Source organism: Mesocricetus auratus, unplaced genomic scaffold, assembly GCF_017639785.1.
Source record: "Mesocricetus auratus isolate SY011 unplaced genomic scaffold, BCM_Maur_2.0 Super-Scaffold_100028, whole genome shotgun sequence".
NCBI classification, from domain to species: Eukaryota; Metazoa; Chordata; class Mammalia; order Rodentia; family Cricetidae; genus Mesocricetus; species Mesocricetus auratus.
The window spans coordinates 19377055-19391428 of NW_024429209.1; the positions used below are offsets into that span (position 1 = coordinate 19377055).

General features: G+C 58.7%; 1 protein-coding gene across 1 annotated transcript; it reads left to right on the forward strand.

Annotated features, from left to right (window-relative positions):
- The first annotated feature begins 80 nt into the window (after positions 1–80).
- Rbm38 (RNA binding motif protein 38) lies at positions 81–13152 on the forward strand. Its single transcript, XM_005074471.4, has 4 exons — positions 81–344; positions 897–1020; positions 1476–1530; positions 11933–13152. The coding sequence occupies exons 1-4, from the start codon at positions 114–116 to the stop codon at positions 12234–12236; spliced, it is 714 nt and encodes a 237-aa protein (XP_005074528.1). The 5' UTR covers positions 81–113; the 3' UTR covers positions 12237–13152.
- The last annotated feature ends 1222 nt before the right edge of the window (positions 13153–14374 follow it).

Genomic DNA, 14374 nt, shown 5'->3' on the forward strand with positions numbered 1-14374 from the left:
CGAGTAGGCGCGTCGCGGCGGACCGGGAAGCGTCGCGGGACGGCGTTGGGGGGACTCGGATTCGGCCTGCGACGCCCCCGCATGCGCCGGCCGGCTCGGTAGCGGCGGCCCCGATGCTGCTGCAGCCCGCGTGCGCCCCGAGCGTGTTCCCGCGGCCGCCCGCCGCCCCCAGCGCCATGCACGGCTCGCAGAAGGACACCACGTTCACCAAGATCTTCGTGGGCGGCCTGCCCTACCACACCACCGACGCATCTCTCAGGAAGTACTTCGAGGGCTTCGGAGACATCGAGGAGGCCGTGGTCATCACCGACCGCCAGACCGGCAAGTCCCGCGGCTACGGCTTCGTGAGTGCCCGCGGCGCGCGCACCTGCCGCTGCCCCTCCCCCCACCGCCTCCCAGACCCGCCGCGCGCAGCCGGGACTCCGGGGCTTCCCGGGGCCCGTCGGCCCTTCCCCCACACTTCCCAGCCTCCCCAAATAAGCGTCAGCTTTAGCACCAGAGACTTGAAGACGGTTTCCCACTTCCTTCCACTCTGGTGTCCCCAAACTTCTCCTCCGAGAAAGTTAACGGTACTTACTCCTGGGCGGAACAGCCCGGCCGGTGGGGGCGGGGGCGGGGGTGGGGGACGCTGCCCTAGGGGGTTCCCTTGGCTCCGTCTCCCCAGGGCATTGTCGCTGCCCTTGAAGGCTCGGTTTCCCAGCACTTGAACTTAGGGGAAGGAGCCACAATCCCGGAGGCAGAGCAGACAGCCCCAAGGGTCCTGAATACCAGATATCCTCCTGCTCCTGGGAGGAAAGACCCGGGGATGGCCTGATGCCGGGCCGGGCCCTCCTCCCCTCTGTGTCCCGCTTCCCTCAGGCAGCCACCGAAGCCCCTGACCCTCTGCGTTCCCGCAGGTGACCATGGCGGATCGGGCAGCAGCTGATAGGGCTTGCAAAGACCCTAACCCTATCATTGATGGGCGAAAGGCCAATGTGAACCTGGCCTACCTGGGTGCCAAGCCTAGGAGCCTGCAGACTGGTGAGAGTTCCGAGTTTTTTCCCCAACCCTTCTTGTTTCTATATTCAGCCTTGCTATCTGTCCGGTGGAATACGCTGCCCCCGCTCCCCCTTTGTCCCAGAGTGGCGGCCCGCGATCATGTGCCTGTAGGGCCAGCCCAGGGCAGCCACCCCCAGCTTGGGAGCCTGGTCATCTTTCTTAGCAGTGTATGGTCCCAGGGATACCGATTCTCAAATGTCTGCCCTACTCGCGGGAAGGGAAGAAGTCAGTTGCTGATGCAGCTGGAGATTAGGCGTCACCCAGAGAAGCTGCTGCCACCTGTGGACTGGGTGTTTTCAGAGTTCGCTAGCCGGGATGGAGAAGGAAGCTAGCTACCCTTTGTGACTGGGGAGTGTGGCGTGGGATCCTGCCTCCCTGTGTCTGGCCCCGGGACCTTACCCTACAGTAGGCTGTCCCTAACTGTCCTCTTGTTCTAGGCTTTGCTGTTGGCGTGCAGCAGATACACCCCACCTTGATCCAGCGCACCTATGGGTGAGTGGATTGGATAGAGCTGGCGTGAGGGGGAGGGCCTTGAGGTGGGACAGCTGTGGGCTTCTGAGTCTTGGGTCTGAAGGACTGGGGAGATGGCTGTTTTCAGAAACAGGGTTGTGTTTTGGAAGTGTGGAGGAAGAGATAAGACCAACTGCATTTCTGTAACTCAAAGGGGAGCGCGCACGCACGCACACACACACACACACACACACACACACTCCCGCAAGCCTGTCACCAACTTGCCCCCACTTATGCGACACCTCAGTCAGGCGTCACATGACCATTTATGCCTCTACTTCCTTATCTGTACATTGAATGTGGGAACAGCTGTTCTGACTGAGCAGGGGGGTTCAGTCCACACCCACTGCAGGCAGCCCTCCCGCAGTGAACGCTAAGGCTGGACCTGGTGGGCTGGGCTCTGCCTGGGGTTCTCTCTGATGTGTACCGTGGAAGTAGTTATTGTGGGTCTGTACCAGGTGAGGGTTGATGTGGAAGTAGTTATTGTGGGTCTGTACCAGGTGAGGGTTGTGTGTGAGTGGCATAATAGGTGACTGTCCCTAGCTGGCTTTTTGTGTGAGTCACTTAACTCTGGTCCCATCTCCTTCCTAAAAAGAGTGGCAGGCTGTCAGCTGCTTAGGGGAGGGCTCACACACTTCAGGGGAATGATAGACCCTGCCACTTGGTTTGACTGCAGTCACCTGTTTTATACAGTGCAGACTGGCTGTGAATGGGCCAGGAGGGTGGGAACTCTGAAACACTCACACACACACATGCTCATACACTCACACACATACACTCACTCACACACATACTCACACACTCACACACATACTCACACACACACACACACCTTTGCAATGGTGAGCTTGCTAAATCCTGACTGCCAGGTTATATGCCTTAGCTTGATGGGTGAGGCAGAGTGGGGTGTCTGTCGGGGCTGGAGCCGGGCTTGTCCAGCAGTGGGTCAGATTTCTGGAAAGGGTGCAGCTTGCTCCCTCTAAGTGTGCTTGTGCGTGGCATGGCGTGGCGTGGGATTCTCCACAACTGTCCCTGGGGATTGGTGTGAGCTGAGCAGGGACATACCTATGGGGTGCCGTGGTCTGGACCCCAGCTGGTGTTTCCTGTCATGGTGTTGCTGTTCTCCTGGGAAATCACTTGGGGTGCTACTGTGGCAGATAGTGCCAGGTCACCTTTTTGGCCTGGGATTTATTCCCCATGTGTTCTAGGTTGTCTGGAAGGAGTTTGAGAACATCTCCTCAGCCTTGGTATCTTCATGGTAGCCTCTCCCCTGCTGGCTGTGGGGGGGGAGGTACCCATACTCTCTGGTAGCTTGCTGTGCTCCTGGGGCTGGGTTTAAGGCTGGGATATGCTCACACAGATTTGTTTACGCTGGGACAGGGCCTCCCCACTGGCTCTTGACACATAATAACTGCCTCACAATCACTAGTGCTTGGCCCCTGGGGCCCTCAGAGCTAGGTTCACAGCCTGTCTGTTACTTTCCAACTATACCCTCTGTAGTCTCCTTTTCTCACCTGGAAAATGGGGACACCACTACTTAAGGACAGCAGGCTCTAGTCTCCTAGAAAAGACCCTCCTCCTGTCCTTATAGATGGCTAGTGACTTACCCAGGGGGTGAGGTTTGAACCTGTATACTCAGGGTCACACTTGCTTTCTTTGAGAGTGGGCTTGTTCCAAGAGCCCTGATACTCAAGGGTGTGTGTGACATTGGGCCACAGTGATTCGTAACTAGATTAGTGGACTGGTCATCTAACACTGTGACTACAAAGTGGCCTCACAATGTTAGTAGGTTGCCAAGGAATGTAGACCCGAACGGAGAGGTGTGCAGAGAGACGGGCAACGTTGCCACTGGTCCTTGGGTGGCTTTGAAGAACATCCTACCTCCTGCCCTTGCCACACTCTGGGGGTGGGGGTGGGATGGCCAGGCCTCCGCTGCCTGGGCCATTGCTGTAAGTGCTTTGCCCTCCCAGCTTGGAAGCAAGAGTTGGGCTGTCAGCGGCCCCCTTTGTTTTTGCGAACAATTGGGCCTGACTCAGCGGTTGGTTTTGTCAGTCAGCCTTGGGCTGCCCTGGCTGAGGGCCTGGTGGGAGCTGGAACCCTGGCAACTCAGAGCCTAGAGGCGACTGCCTGGCTGTACTTTTTCCTAGGCCCTTGACATTCTGAAGACCCCAACAACCCACCGATAGGCCAAACCACTGTGGGGCCTTCACCTGTGTGGTTAGAACCACCCCTTAGCTTACAAAGAGGACAGAGCATGTTTTGCTCTTTGCCTGGGCCCCATCTGCATGCCCCCTGCTTGCCTTTGACTGGGCCTGTACAGCCTGTGCCTGTCTGTCATGTAACTGTATCTCTGGGACGAGACTTGGTATCTGGTAAAGCCTTCCTCAGCCATTGCAATAGCTTTTGCCAGCCTTCAGGCCTATGAGGTAATCCCTGGTGTGACCCTGGGCCTTCTCTCAAGGAGGTCTCTGCCAGCCCTGGGGCACAGTCAATAGTGCAGGTGGGAGGGGAGGGCTGAGCAGTTGGAGATTACCCCACCCTGGCTAGGTATTGATCTGACTTGTCAGGGCCTCCGGGGTCACGGGTGTCTGTTCACATTCAGCCTAAGGCTCATGGAGAGCTGAGGTTCGCCTCTGGCCTGGCAGCCCTTGGAACCTCTCCTGAGCTATATTTGAAGGGCCTCTTGCTTCAGCAGGCTGCTCTCTCTGTTCTAAGGGGACCCTTGCTGTGGCAAGATGCCCAGTGTCTGATCCTTTCTCCCCAAAATAGGGCCAGGCCCCAGGGGCTGAGGTCAGGCCAGGGTCACAAGGCTTCTGGGGGTTGGGCTGTACCTCCATACAGTAGCAGTGGTGACAGGGCCACGTTAAGGACTGACTGAGCATGGTGTGTGGAACATGTTGACCCCAAGGCCATGGAAAGCCTTGGGATTTGTCCTGAATGATGACACAACAGGCCCAGCAGGAAGCTGTGCCACCTAAGCTTGGGGCCACACAGACTGCCGGCCTGCCCTCTCCCCAGGGCCACTCAGGCCCATCCCCCCCCCCAGCACCAGCTGCTCGTGTGACAGTTTTTAGATGAATGTGGGGATCGCCTCCCTGGCATGGGCTTTCCCACAGTCGTCATTTCAGAGGCCGTTCTCTGTGGGGTGGACCTGGTACCCGCATGATAATGTCTGTCCTGACACCATGTCACCAGGCCTATGGGCTAAGGAGAGGTGACGGGGAGGAGAGTGGTGAGCACGCAGAAGCTGAGTGAGACATATCCCCAGCCCAGTGTCACCAGGACTACCTACAGTTACACAGGGTCTGCCGGGGTGCCCCTAGGGGAGTGAACCTGCTGTGTATTGAGGCTGACTGGCTGGTTGGGCCACATGCTGAAGCCAGTGTAAACAAGTGCTGTAGTGTCTGGGCCCCATAGGGTCCACACTGCCAGCCATTTCCTGCACACAGTGTGCCTAGGGAGGGGGTGTTGGGGAGGATTATTTCTGCCCCTCGGAGGGGTTTGCCCTAATTTCCCTGAGGCAGTGAAAGGTGAGGCCGGTGTGTGTGGTTGCAGAAGGGGCAGGTGGACCTGCTGTGGCTCAGGAGGCCCGTCTAGGGGTGCAGCAGTGAGGAGCTGCTGTAGGCACGAAGCCAGGCCCAGAGCAGCAGGTGTGAGCAGTGCTCACCCCACCACCTGTGGGTTGTCTTGGGGGCGGCCCTACTTGTTTCCTCCATCATCACTTCCTGTTGGTGCCTGTCTGGAGGCAGGCGTGGCTGAGTCTTGTCTGACCCCGAGGGCGTGCAAGCTGCACCTGTTGTTTGTCCCTGCCTGCTGTGACAGAAGCTGGCCTCCGTGCTGAGCACGGTTCCTCTCAGGGTTCGGTTATTGCCAGGTGCCGGAGGGACAGCCTCTGAAGCCTGAGGCTGAGGGTCCCTGGCTCAGTCTCCAGAAAGGGTTTGCAGAGGCTCAGTTAGCGCCGAAGATGTGTGCATGGCATGGCGGTCCCCGGGGTCCGCTTGATGGTCCTGGCCCAGAGGCCTCGATCTCTCGCCCCAGCCCTCCTTTAGGCTCAGCGTCAGCTGGGAGCAGGCAGGGACTCTACAGTGATTGTGATCCTCCCTTTGTGTCACCAGGCCAGGGGACCTAGCTCCACTGGTGTGAGCACAGTTTCCCTGCCAGGAGGCTTGCAGCAAGGGGACACAGACCACGCAGGATGGCACAAGAGCTGGAGAGGCAGGGGCTGTGGAGTGATGACACGGGAGCGGAGGCCAGCAGTGTGGGGTCTTTTTTCTGAAGTGAGTTGTTCCTGTCATGTAGCCCAGGTTGGTCTTCAACTAGCAGTGAGCCTCCTTTGACCTCCTAAGTGCTGGAATCAAAGTCATGCACCATCACTGCTTTTTTTTAGACAGGCGGGGGTCTTAGAGCTCACTGTATGTAGCCCAGCAGACAGTGAACTGGTTCCCTGCCTCTGCCTCCCGATTCTCTGGAACTGGGACTTGAACCCAGCCTGATGTGTGCTAGATAAGCTCTCTACTCCTGGGCTACACCAGCAGTCCCCTGCTTCCCAAGTGCTGGGGTTTGAATTTGTTTTGAGGACATCCCTCTACCGCTGGGTTGAGCCAGAAGGACTCCCCTTGAAACTGCTGCCATCCAGCCTGAGACAGTAGAATTACCTGGACCCCTGGCCCTGGGGAGAAGGGCTAAGATTCCAGAGTGGGCAGTAGATAGACGGGACCTTGGAGGAGGAGGAGGCCATCATGATGTATGACTTTGAATGCAGCTAACAGGTAGGATCTGGGCAGGCCCACGTGGATCTGCTGTTCTGGGCTGGCTCTCCCAATGGCTGGCTCTCCCAATGGCTGGCTCTCCCATTGGTGCGTGGTCTTCCTGCCCGCATCCACCTACCCCAGAGAACCTGGTGTCACCATCACAGGAGTCCCAGGAGGCCTGCCAGGCTGCCACAAACGAGCCACCACCCCACCCCTAAGCTGGGGCTGCTGGTAAGCTGCCAGGACTCCTCCAGCACCGAGACATGAGGCCCCCAGGGAGACAGAAAAAGTGAAATGGGCTCATTTGCCTTTTTCGTTGTTATTTTCAGTGGTGGCTTCGTGTTGGGGAAATGGGCTCTCCTGGGCTGTGGCCAGTGATTTCTCTGAGAGTCGGGCTTCACACACGGGGCCGAGCCTCCACTGGCACTGCCTGCCTTCAGCCCTGGTTAGTGGTAGCTGTGGTGGCTGTGCTCAGAGTGGGCAGACAGATGGCTCAGATGTTGTTGCGGAGTTCACACCTTTCTTCTGGGGGCAGCCAGGCGCCCAGGGAACATGCCTGCAGCCATCTTAGTTTACCAGTGGGGAAACTGAGGCCAGGGAAAGCTCAAACAGGCAATGAGATCTGGAGCCTAGGCAAGTCATCAGAGCCCCAACTCTGGACTGGATGGGAGGAGAGGCCAGCTCTTCTCCTGGCGTTCTCCCGGCCCCACCCTTCAGACCCAGCTGTCAGCCCTGGCCCACACCCGTAGCAGCCACTCTCTGCTTCCCTTCAGCCTCTGGTGGCCTGGAAGCTCAGTGCTACCCAGACCAAGTGCCAGCGGGGAGCTGAGACCTAGGGTCGTCTTCCCTCAGTACCACATGGGGCCCCAAGCTCAAGAATTTAGACTCCCTTGGTGGCTTCTGGCTCAGGAACTCTTTTCTGCCGCTGCTACACAGGGGTGGATTGATTGTCCCAGGCCACCCTGATTTGAGAAAGGACAGTAGGTTCCCTGAAAAGGGTGAGGAAATGGAACCCTGGGTGTGAGGAGACGTCTATCTGCTCTGTCACAGCCTGGGTAGGACAGACCCCAAGAAAGCTGGTGGCAGAGCGTCCTGGGCTGGGAGCCGCCCTGGAGAGAGGGCCACCCCACCTTTAGGTTCCAGCCCATGAGACTGGACAACCTGGGTGAGAAAGTTCTGTTCACTCAGCAGCCCTGGGCCCTGGTGCAGCCAAGGGCATGGGATTCACGGGGTGGAGGTCCAGGAGCCCGTGGGCATGGCTGTGGTAAGGACGTCCTAGGACTGAAGCAGGCAGCTGTTGGGTGGACCAAGGATGCCAGGTCAGACTGTCTGTTGTGAACTTGACAAGCAGAGTTGTGTCTTCTGTCCCATCCTGCCCTGCTGGTGTCTGAGGGTGCTGCTCTGTCTACTGGCTCGTGGCTGGACTCTCACTTGCCCGGGGTGCTCAGATGTCCACAGGTGCTGTTCTGGGTCCTTGTGGACCCTGCAAGCAAGGGAAGCCCTGCCCACCTGGGCCATGCAGGTGCATACATGCGATTTGAAAGATAGGGTGTTTTCGGGCTGGGCGGTGGTGGCGCACGCCTTTAATCCCAGCACTCGGGAGATAGAAGCAGGCCGATCTCTGTGAGTTCGGGGCCAGCCTGGTCCACAGAGTGAGTTCCAGGACAGCCTCCAAAGCCACAGAGAAACCCTGAATCGAAAAACCAAAAAAAAAAAAAAAAAGTGGGGGGTGTTTTCATGTGGGAAGAAAAAGAGGGGCAGGCGGGGCCCAGGGTGGTGCTGGGGAGGAAAGCGGCAGGCTGTGCACCCCAGGTGTCCGCACCCTGGGGTGGGTGTAGTTCAGGACAGCAGGGATCCAGGCAGGGGTGAGTGGAGAGGAGGGTGTGGGCTGTCAAAGGCCCAGGAGCAGTTTGGATTTGCTTCTCCATCCCGGTGGCCGGTGCTAGAGGGTCCTCGTCCCTGGGGTGACATGGCCTTGAAATCTTCCAGGAGGCACTTCCAAGTGGCACGTGGGGGACTTGGTGGGCTAGGCAGGAGGAGTCCCGCTGGCCCAGAGAGGCAGGAAGTGCGGGAGAGTGACAGCGGCATCGGGAAGCTTTGGGTGGGTGACTGCACTGAGACCCAGGCTTGCGTCTGCAGGGCCCCGTGCTGCCGAGGCGGTGGCTTGGGAGGCTGGTACCCTCGCCAGGCTGGGCGGGATTGTGGTTGAATGGTAGCTGGCATTTGAGTCTGAGCAGCACTGGGAACATCTCTGAACACACGTGGCACTTGCAGGTGTGGCTGGGGCCTGCAGCAGTGTGCAGCCTGGGACCAGGGCCGCCCTGGACAGCACAGGGCTAGAACCCAGGTGGGCTTAAGTAGATTGTGACTCGTGTTCAGAGTTCTCTGGTGTGGAGGCCCCTCCGTCGCAGCGGCCGCTGCGTTGGCCTGGATGCCTGTGGTGGTGACTGGAGCATCTTTGTGCTGGCCGGCCCGCATGGAGCTGTGTACCCCTGCAGGGAGCTTGGTTCTCTACTGCCGTGCAGGTGGCATTTGACTGGATAATTATGTGTTCCGGGAGCTGCCCCGGGCGTTCAGGTTGTTAGCTGCGTTCCTCTCTACCCATGGGGTACCAGTAGCACCTTGCAGACAGGTGTCCTCAGGCGATTGTTTACAGCTGTGGGTCCAGGGGAGTGCCACATAGGTGGGTGACTTGGTGGGTCACTCAGGCCGCTGAGCCTCTTTCACCTGTCCTGTACCTTGGACAGGCGTGGTGTCAGGCACCACAGTAGTGCCTGTCAGAGACCTCAGGGAAAGTATAGGTGAGCAGTCAGAGACACAGGGACCCTGAGCATCTAGGGCACACAGGACCGGGCAGGTCCTTGGTGGCTTGGCAGAGCGGGAGAGCAGCTGCTGCTGTAGGCATGTGTCCTCGCGGGGGCTGTGGGGTGGCTCTGCACCAGCCTCAGTGTTGGCAGACACCACCCCACAGGCATTGGGTAAGGGTGTCCCACCCATGTTTAGGGAAGTGTAGAGGGTAGCATGCTCAGAGCCTCCAAGTGTTTGCGTCACACCCAGGTGTAGGGGCACTCATAGATTTCACTGCTCTAGGAAGGCCTCAGTCTTGCCTGGTGGGGAGCAGGCATCCAGCAGCGCCCTCTACCAGAACTCTGTTTTCAGGAGGGTCAGCCAGGCTGGGGGACCGTGCAGGAGGTGGCCCTGGACCCCAGGCTGAGGCAGGTGCAAGAGTCTTGGGTGCTGTGGGATCTGCTGCTGTGCAGGTTTTGGTCTCAGCAAGGGCTTAGGGATGTGGTGGGCGTCTGAGTGATGACGGGGAGGAGGCAGCGGCGGACGAGCCCTGCTTCCCGGTCCTGTCATGCTTACTCCCACCTGGCCCTCCCTGGTGCCTGCTCGGGCCCCACGTTGCTAGGACCTCCCCCGAGCTCTGTCTTCTGTCCTCTGCCGCCTCCTGCAGAGCCCAGCGTGTGTCGTGCGTGTGGCTGCGTACAGGCAGGGGTCTGAGAAGGAGCAGGCAGCCCAGAGGTGGGTTGGAATCCACGTCAGGGAGGATCCAAAGGCTGTTTGACCTCACAACTGCGCTAGTTGCTGAGTAGCATGTAAGATGCTGACCACTGCTGGGGAATGGTACCCTGGCGACATATGGTCAGCTGCCCCTGCCCTTTGAAAATAGAGAGGGCAGCTGGGTGCAGAAGTTCTCCAAACAGCGTGCAGGGTCACACCTGAGTCAGCTGTCCCTTCTTGTGAGTGCTCCAGTGGCTCTCCCAGCTCTGCCCTGGCTGTGCCATGTCCCTTTGGTACATGTGCTGTCCGGGCTGTGGAGATGGGTCAGTAGGTAAGTGTGGTGGCCACAGTAAGCGGGGCGTGACCCAGGTGGACAGCCTTGCACCATCTCTGTGCTGTCTGCACACACATCACTCAGACTCGTTGTTGTGATGCTGGCTGCCCACCTCTGCCACCCACTGCCCGTGGCTGGCCAGTGCTCCGCCACACAGAGGCCACATGTCACTTGTCCTTTTCCAACTTAAGGCAGTGCTGGGATGCTGCCCTGTTGCTGGTAACTGGAGCTCTTTTTTTTTTTTTTTTAAGCAGGGTTTTTCTATGTAGTCCTTGCTGTCCTGGAACTCACTGTGTAGCCTGGGTCGGCCTTGAACTCACAGAGATCTCCCTGCCTCTGCCTCTCAAGTACTGGGATTAACACCACCGCCGCCCGGCTGACTAGACTCTTAGTCATGCGCTTCTCAGCCTTCCAGAGACTTCAGGCCCCACACGTGGAGCCCGCCTCTTGCCGCTGTCTCTTATGGGTGTTCCCCACACCGTACCCCTGGGTTGTCTTTGGAGGCCCTCATCTCTTGGGCCTGTGCGTGTTGGGTGACTCAACGTGGAGTCTGCAGCTCAGCCATCCCAGTTGTCTTTCAAAGGTGTTCAGTTACTACGGGCAATGGCCTGGCTTGGGGTGAAGTTAGAAGATGTGCAACTGGTTCCCTGGGTGACCTTGGTTGTTCATGATCTCACACAAGCTGCTGGGACCCACTGAGCTCTCCAGAGAGATGTGGACATCCCGCTCTAGGTGAGACGGTGGCGTGTGTGCGCACGACCCAGCACTGGGAAAGTTAAGTTTTTTCTTTTAGACCAAAGCTCTCTGGAGTTAGGCTGTTCTAGGCCTTGAGTACTGAGGGAAGCCGAGGCTCCAGCAGGCCCAGGGCACAGCTTAGACACATGAGAGCGAGCGAGTGAGCGAGCGAGTGCTGACCCCTGCAGTATGGGGTGCTGCTGCAGACATGTCTGAGGTCTGAGAGGCTCTGCTCTTACCCAAGCCTGCCCAGCAGGAGGCTGGCTGCGCAAGCAGTCCCAGCTGCAAGTCTACTGCCATCTACTTACGTCCCTGATGCCTAGCCTCAGTTTCCCCTGTGACCCTGGGGAGGTCACAGCCAAGAGTAGCGGCTGAGGGTGTGGGCTGGGAGCTTGGGTCCACAGGTGCCCTCCAGCTGGAAACTGCAGGACCTATGTGGTCATGTGGCACAGGGTACTCAGTCTCCTGGCTTTAAGATGGGTGTGTCAGTGGGCAGGAGATACAGCCCCTGGAACATCTTGTTGCTTAGCAGGGTGCGAGCCAAGCATACCAGCACCCGTGTGCCCTCCATCTGTGTGGGCACACCTGTCAGCCCGCCACCCATGTGGGTGTCCCTGCAGCCCTGCTGTTGGGTCTGCCCTAGCAAGAGTTCAGTCAGGGCTTCGTGGGTGAGGCGCCTCCTGCTGTCTGGAGGTAGCTAAGGAGCATGGGTGTCACTGCGAGGGGAGGCGCCTGACATAGGAGCTGAGTGCTCCCGGGGTTTTCACAGGCTACCGGCTGCCCTCTCGTCAGTCCTGAGACTCCCAGTTTAAACAAGGCCTGTGTTTATACATGGTCCAGTGCGGCCTGTGGAGACCCATGGAGGAGGACACTGTGAGAACAGACGTTAAGTGGCCTGTGGATTGGTGGCACTGTCCGTGCAAAGGTGCTGGTGTCGGAGGACAGCTGGCGTGATGTTGCTGCAACTGTCTTGTAGATGGGGTTGCAGAGTAGGGCGGGCACGGGTCTCTGCTCTCCATACCCCTGGCCTCCCCGCCATCCTGACGCTCTGCTTGGCCCACAGGCTGACCCCCCACTACATCTACCCGCCAGCCATTGTGCAGCCCAGCGTGGTGATCCCTGCCACCCCTGTCCCATCGCTGTCCTCGCCCTACCTTGAGTATACGCCAAGCAGCCCAGCCTATGCCCAGTACCCTCCAGCCGCCTACGACCAGTACCCGTACGCCGCCTCACCTGCCACGGCCACCAGCTTCGTGGGCTATGGCTACCCAGCTGCCATGCCCCCAGCCTTGTCCGCCGCTGCACCTGCGGGCACCACCTTCCTGCAGTACCAGGCACCTCAGCTACAACCTGACAGGATGCAGTGAGGCGCGTCCTGCCTAGGGCCACAGCCACCACCTGCCAGCCTCGGGAGCCACCAGCACTTGGGTCTCCTCGGGCCCCTGCCGAGGGCACCAGACAGCTTCTTCTCCAGCCCAGGCCCTGCTGTGCCTTGAGGAAGGACATGAGGAGTAAGGGGTACACCCTTGGGGACCTCTGCAGCCACTCCATGCCAGGTGCCTTACTCTGGGATGGGTGCAGACACGCCCCTTCCTCTTTGGAAACCCCGCCCACTCCCTTCAGTCGGAGTACTGCGCCATGTCCTTTTGGGATTGTTCTGCTCTGAAGGCAAGACCATCATCACCAAGAACCCTGAACATAGTTTCTACTTAGAGGCTGGCTTTGGTCAATAGTTCCCCTGTGGAGACATTGACAGTATTTCTCTGTGACAGTGTCACGGATGGGATGCCTGGAGCCACCCCTCCCGCACAGGGTGGTCATCACCAGACTGCAGCCATGCAGGGTCCTGGGTTCCTGTCTGTCTGGTGCTGCCCACCTCACCTGCAGAGGTCCTCGTCAGGGCGGATTCTCAGGTGTCTGTTGCTGTGCCATTGAGGCCTTCTTCCCGGCCCTGCACCCTCTAGGCAGGCTCTGCCCACCCCCCCGACCCTCCTACCCTCCTATGTCACCTGTGGGCCAGTCTGGGAGCATGGCCGGGCTGCGCTGCGCAGAGGGAGAAGTCCAGCCCACGTCTGGGAGGGGTGCAGTGAGCATCCCTGGCAGCATGAGCTGCCCGCAGGCTGGGCAGTGGGTCCCTCCACACCTACCTCAGGGAGCCAGTGTGAAGACACTGGGCAGTACGCCTGCTACTCAAGCCCAGAGGACAGAGGGAGTAATGTTATAATAATATTTTTATTAGAATGTTCTGATTATAAAAATAAAACATGTTTTCTTTAAAGAAAAGTCGGTCTGAGGTTTTTCTCTGGTGGCCATGGTGGTTCTGTGTCCAGGGTTTTCTGACAGCTGTTCATCAAAACCTCACCCTGCCCCAGTATGTCCCAGCAGTCTGAACTGGAGGGCTTCAGCCACCACAAGGTAGGTACAGCCCGGCCTGGGCAGAGGTCACTGTTGACCCTGGGTGCTCCGGCCTGCTCTTTTCCACTGTCCCTTTGGCCCCCGGGATGCTGTCCCAGTTTGTACTAGTTTGACTTTGAGATGTGCCGCCGCCTTGTTGCAGGATTGGTTTTGCTTTGGTCCCGGGTCTCCACCTCCAAGTGTCAGTTTGCAAGCCCTGAAGGGTCAGGAGGTCAATGTGGGGCTCTCAAGCCACAGCTGCTGCTGCTGCTGATAAGAGTTTGGGGCCGGGGAGGGGTGGCGGGCACTGCCAGGGTTATCAGGAAGGCCACTCGAAGCCAGTATACTTCCTGTCTCTATCAGTTGGTGGCAGCCACAGGGACAGGCCCTTTGGCCTGGGAAATGCCCTCCCGGGTCTTAGGATTGAGGTCTCTAGACAGGAGGAACCTGGGAGACTTCAGAGGTGCTGTTTTGGGCCAGGAACACAGCAGGGTGTGCAGGCAGCACAGCCACACTGCGGTCAATAAGGGCGACGGTAATTGCTGTCCTTGCTACAGGGCAGTTTCCCATGGGAGGTCCCTACCGTCCTTGCTACAGGGCGGTTTCCCATGGGAGGTCCCCAGGTACAGGCAGCAAGCTGCAGAGTTACCCACCGTTGTCCCTGGTAACGGTAAAAGGTCTGTTAGGAGAGCCCTCACTGTCCCAGGACGGGGATTTTCACTGCTCCACCCCCCAACGACAGGATTTCTGTTCTCAGTGTTCCCAGCTGCCAGCACAGACCTGGTACACAGTGTGACCCAGAGGAGGCACAGGTTCCACCCAGCCCAAGGGCCAGGCACACTCCCGCGCAAGCATATGCGTACAGACTGCACACACCGTGTGCTCGCCTGCCACATGAAGGTCCGAACACACTGACACGCCATTTGCTCCCTCCCCGTGGGCATTTACACGGGTACATGCGAAGCTCCACACACAAGCACACCTGACTCAGCTCAAGTGCACACTCGCATAGATGTCTGCAAAGTGACACACAGGCATGCATGTGTGCATGCACGCCCCGGCCCCAGGCGCACGGGATAACATGAGTAGGGTCCACGTGCGTCATCTGTGT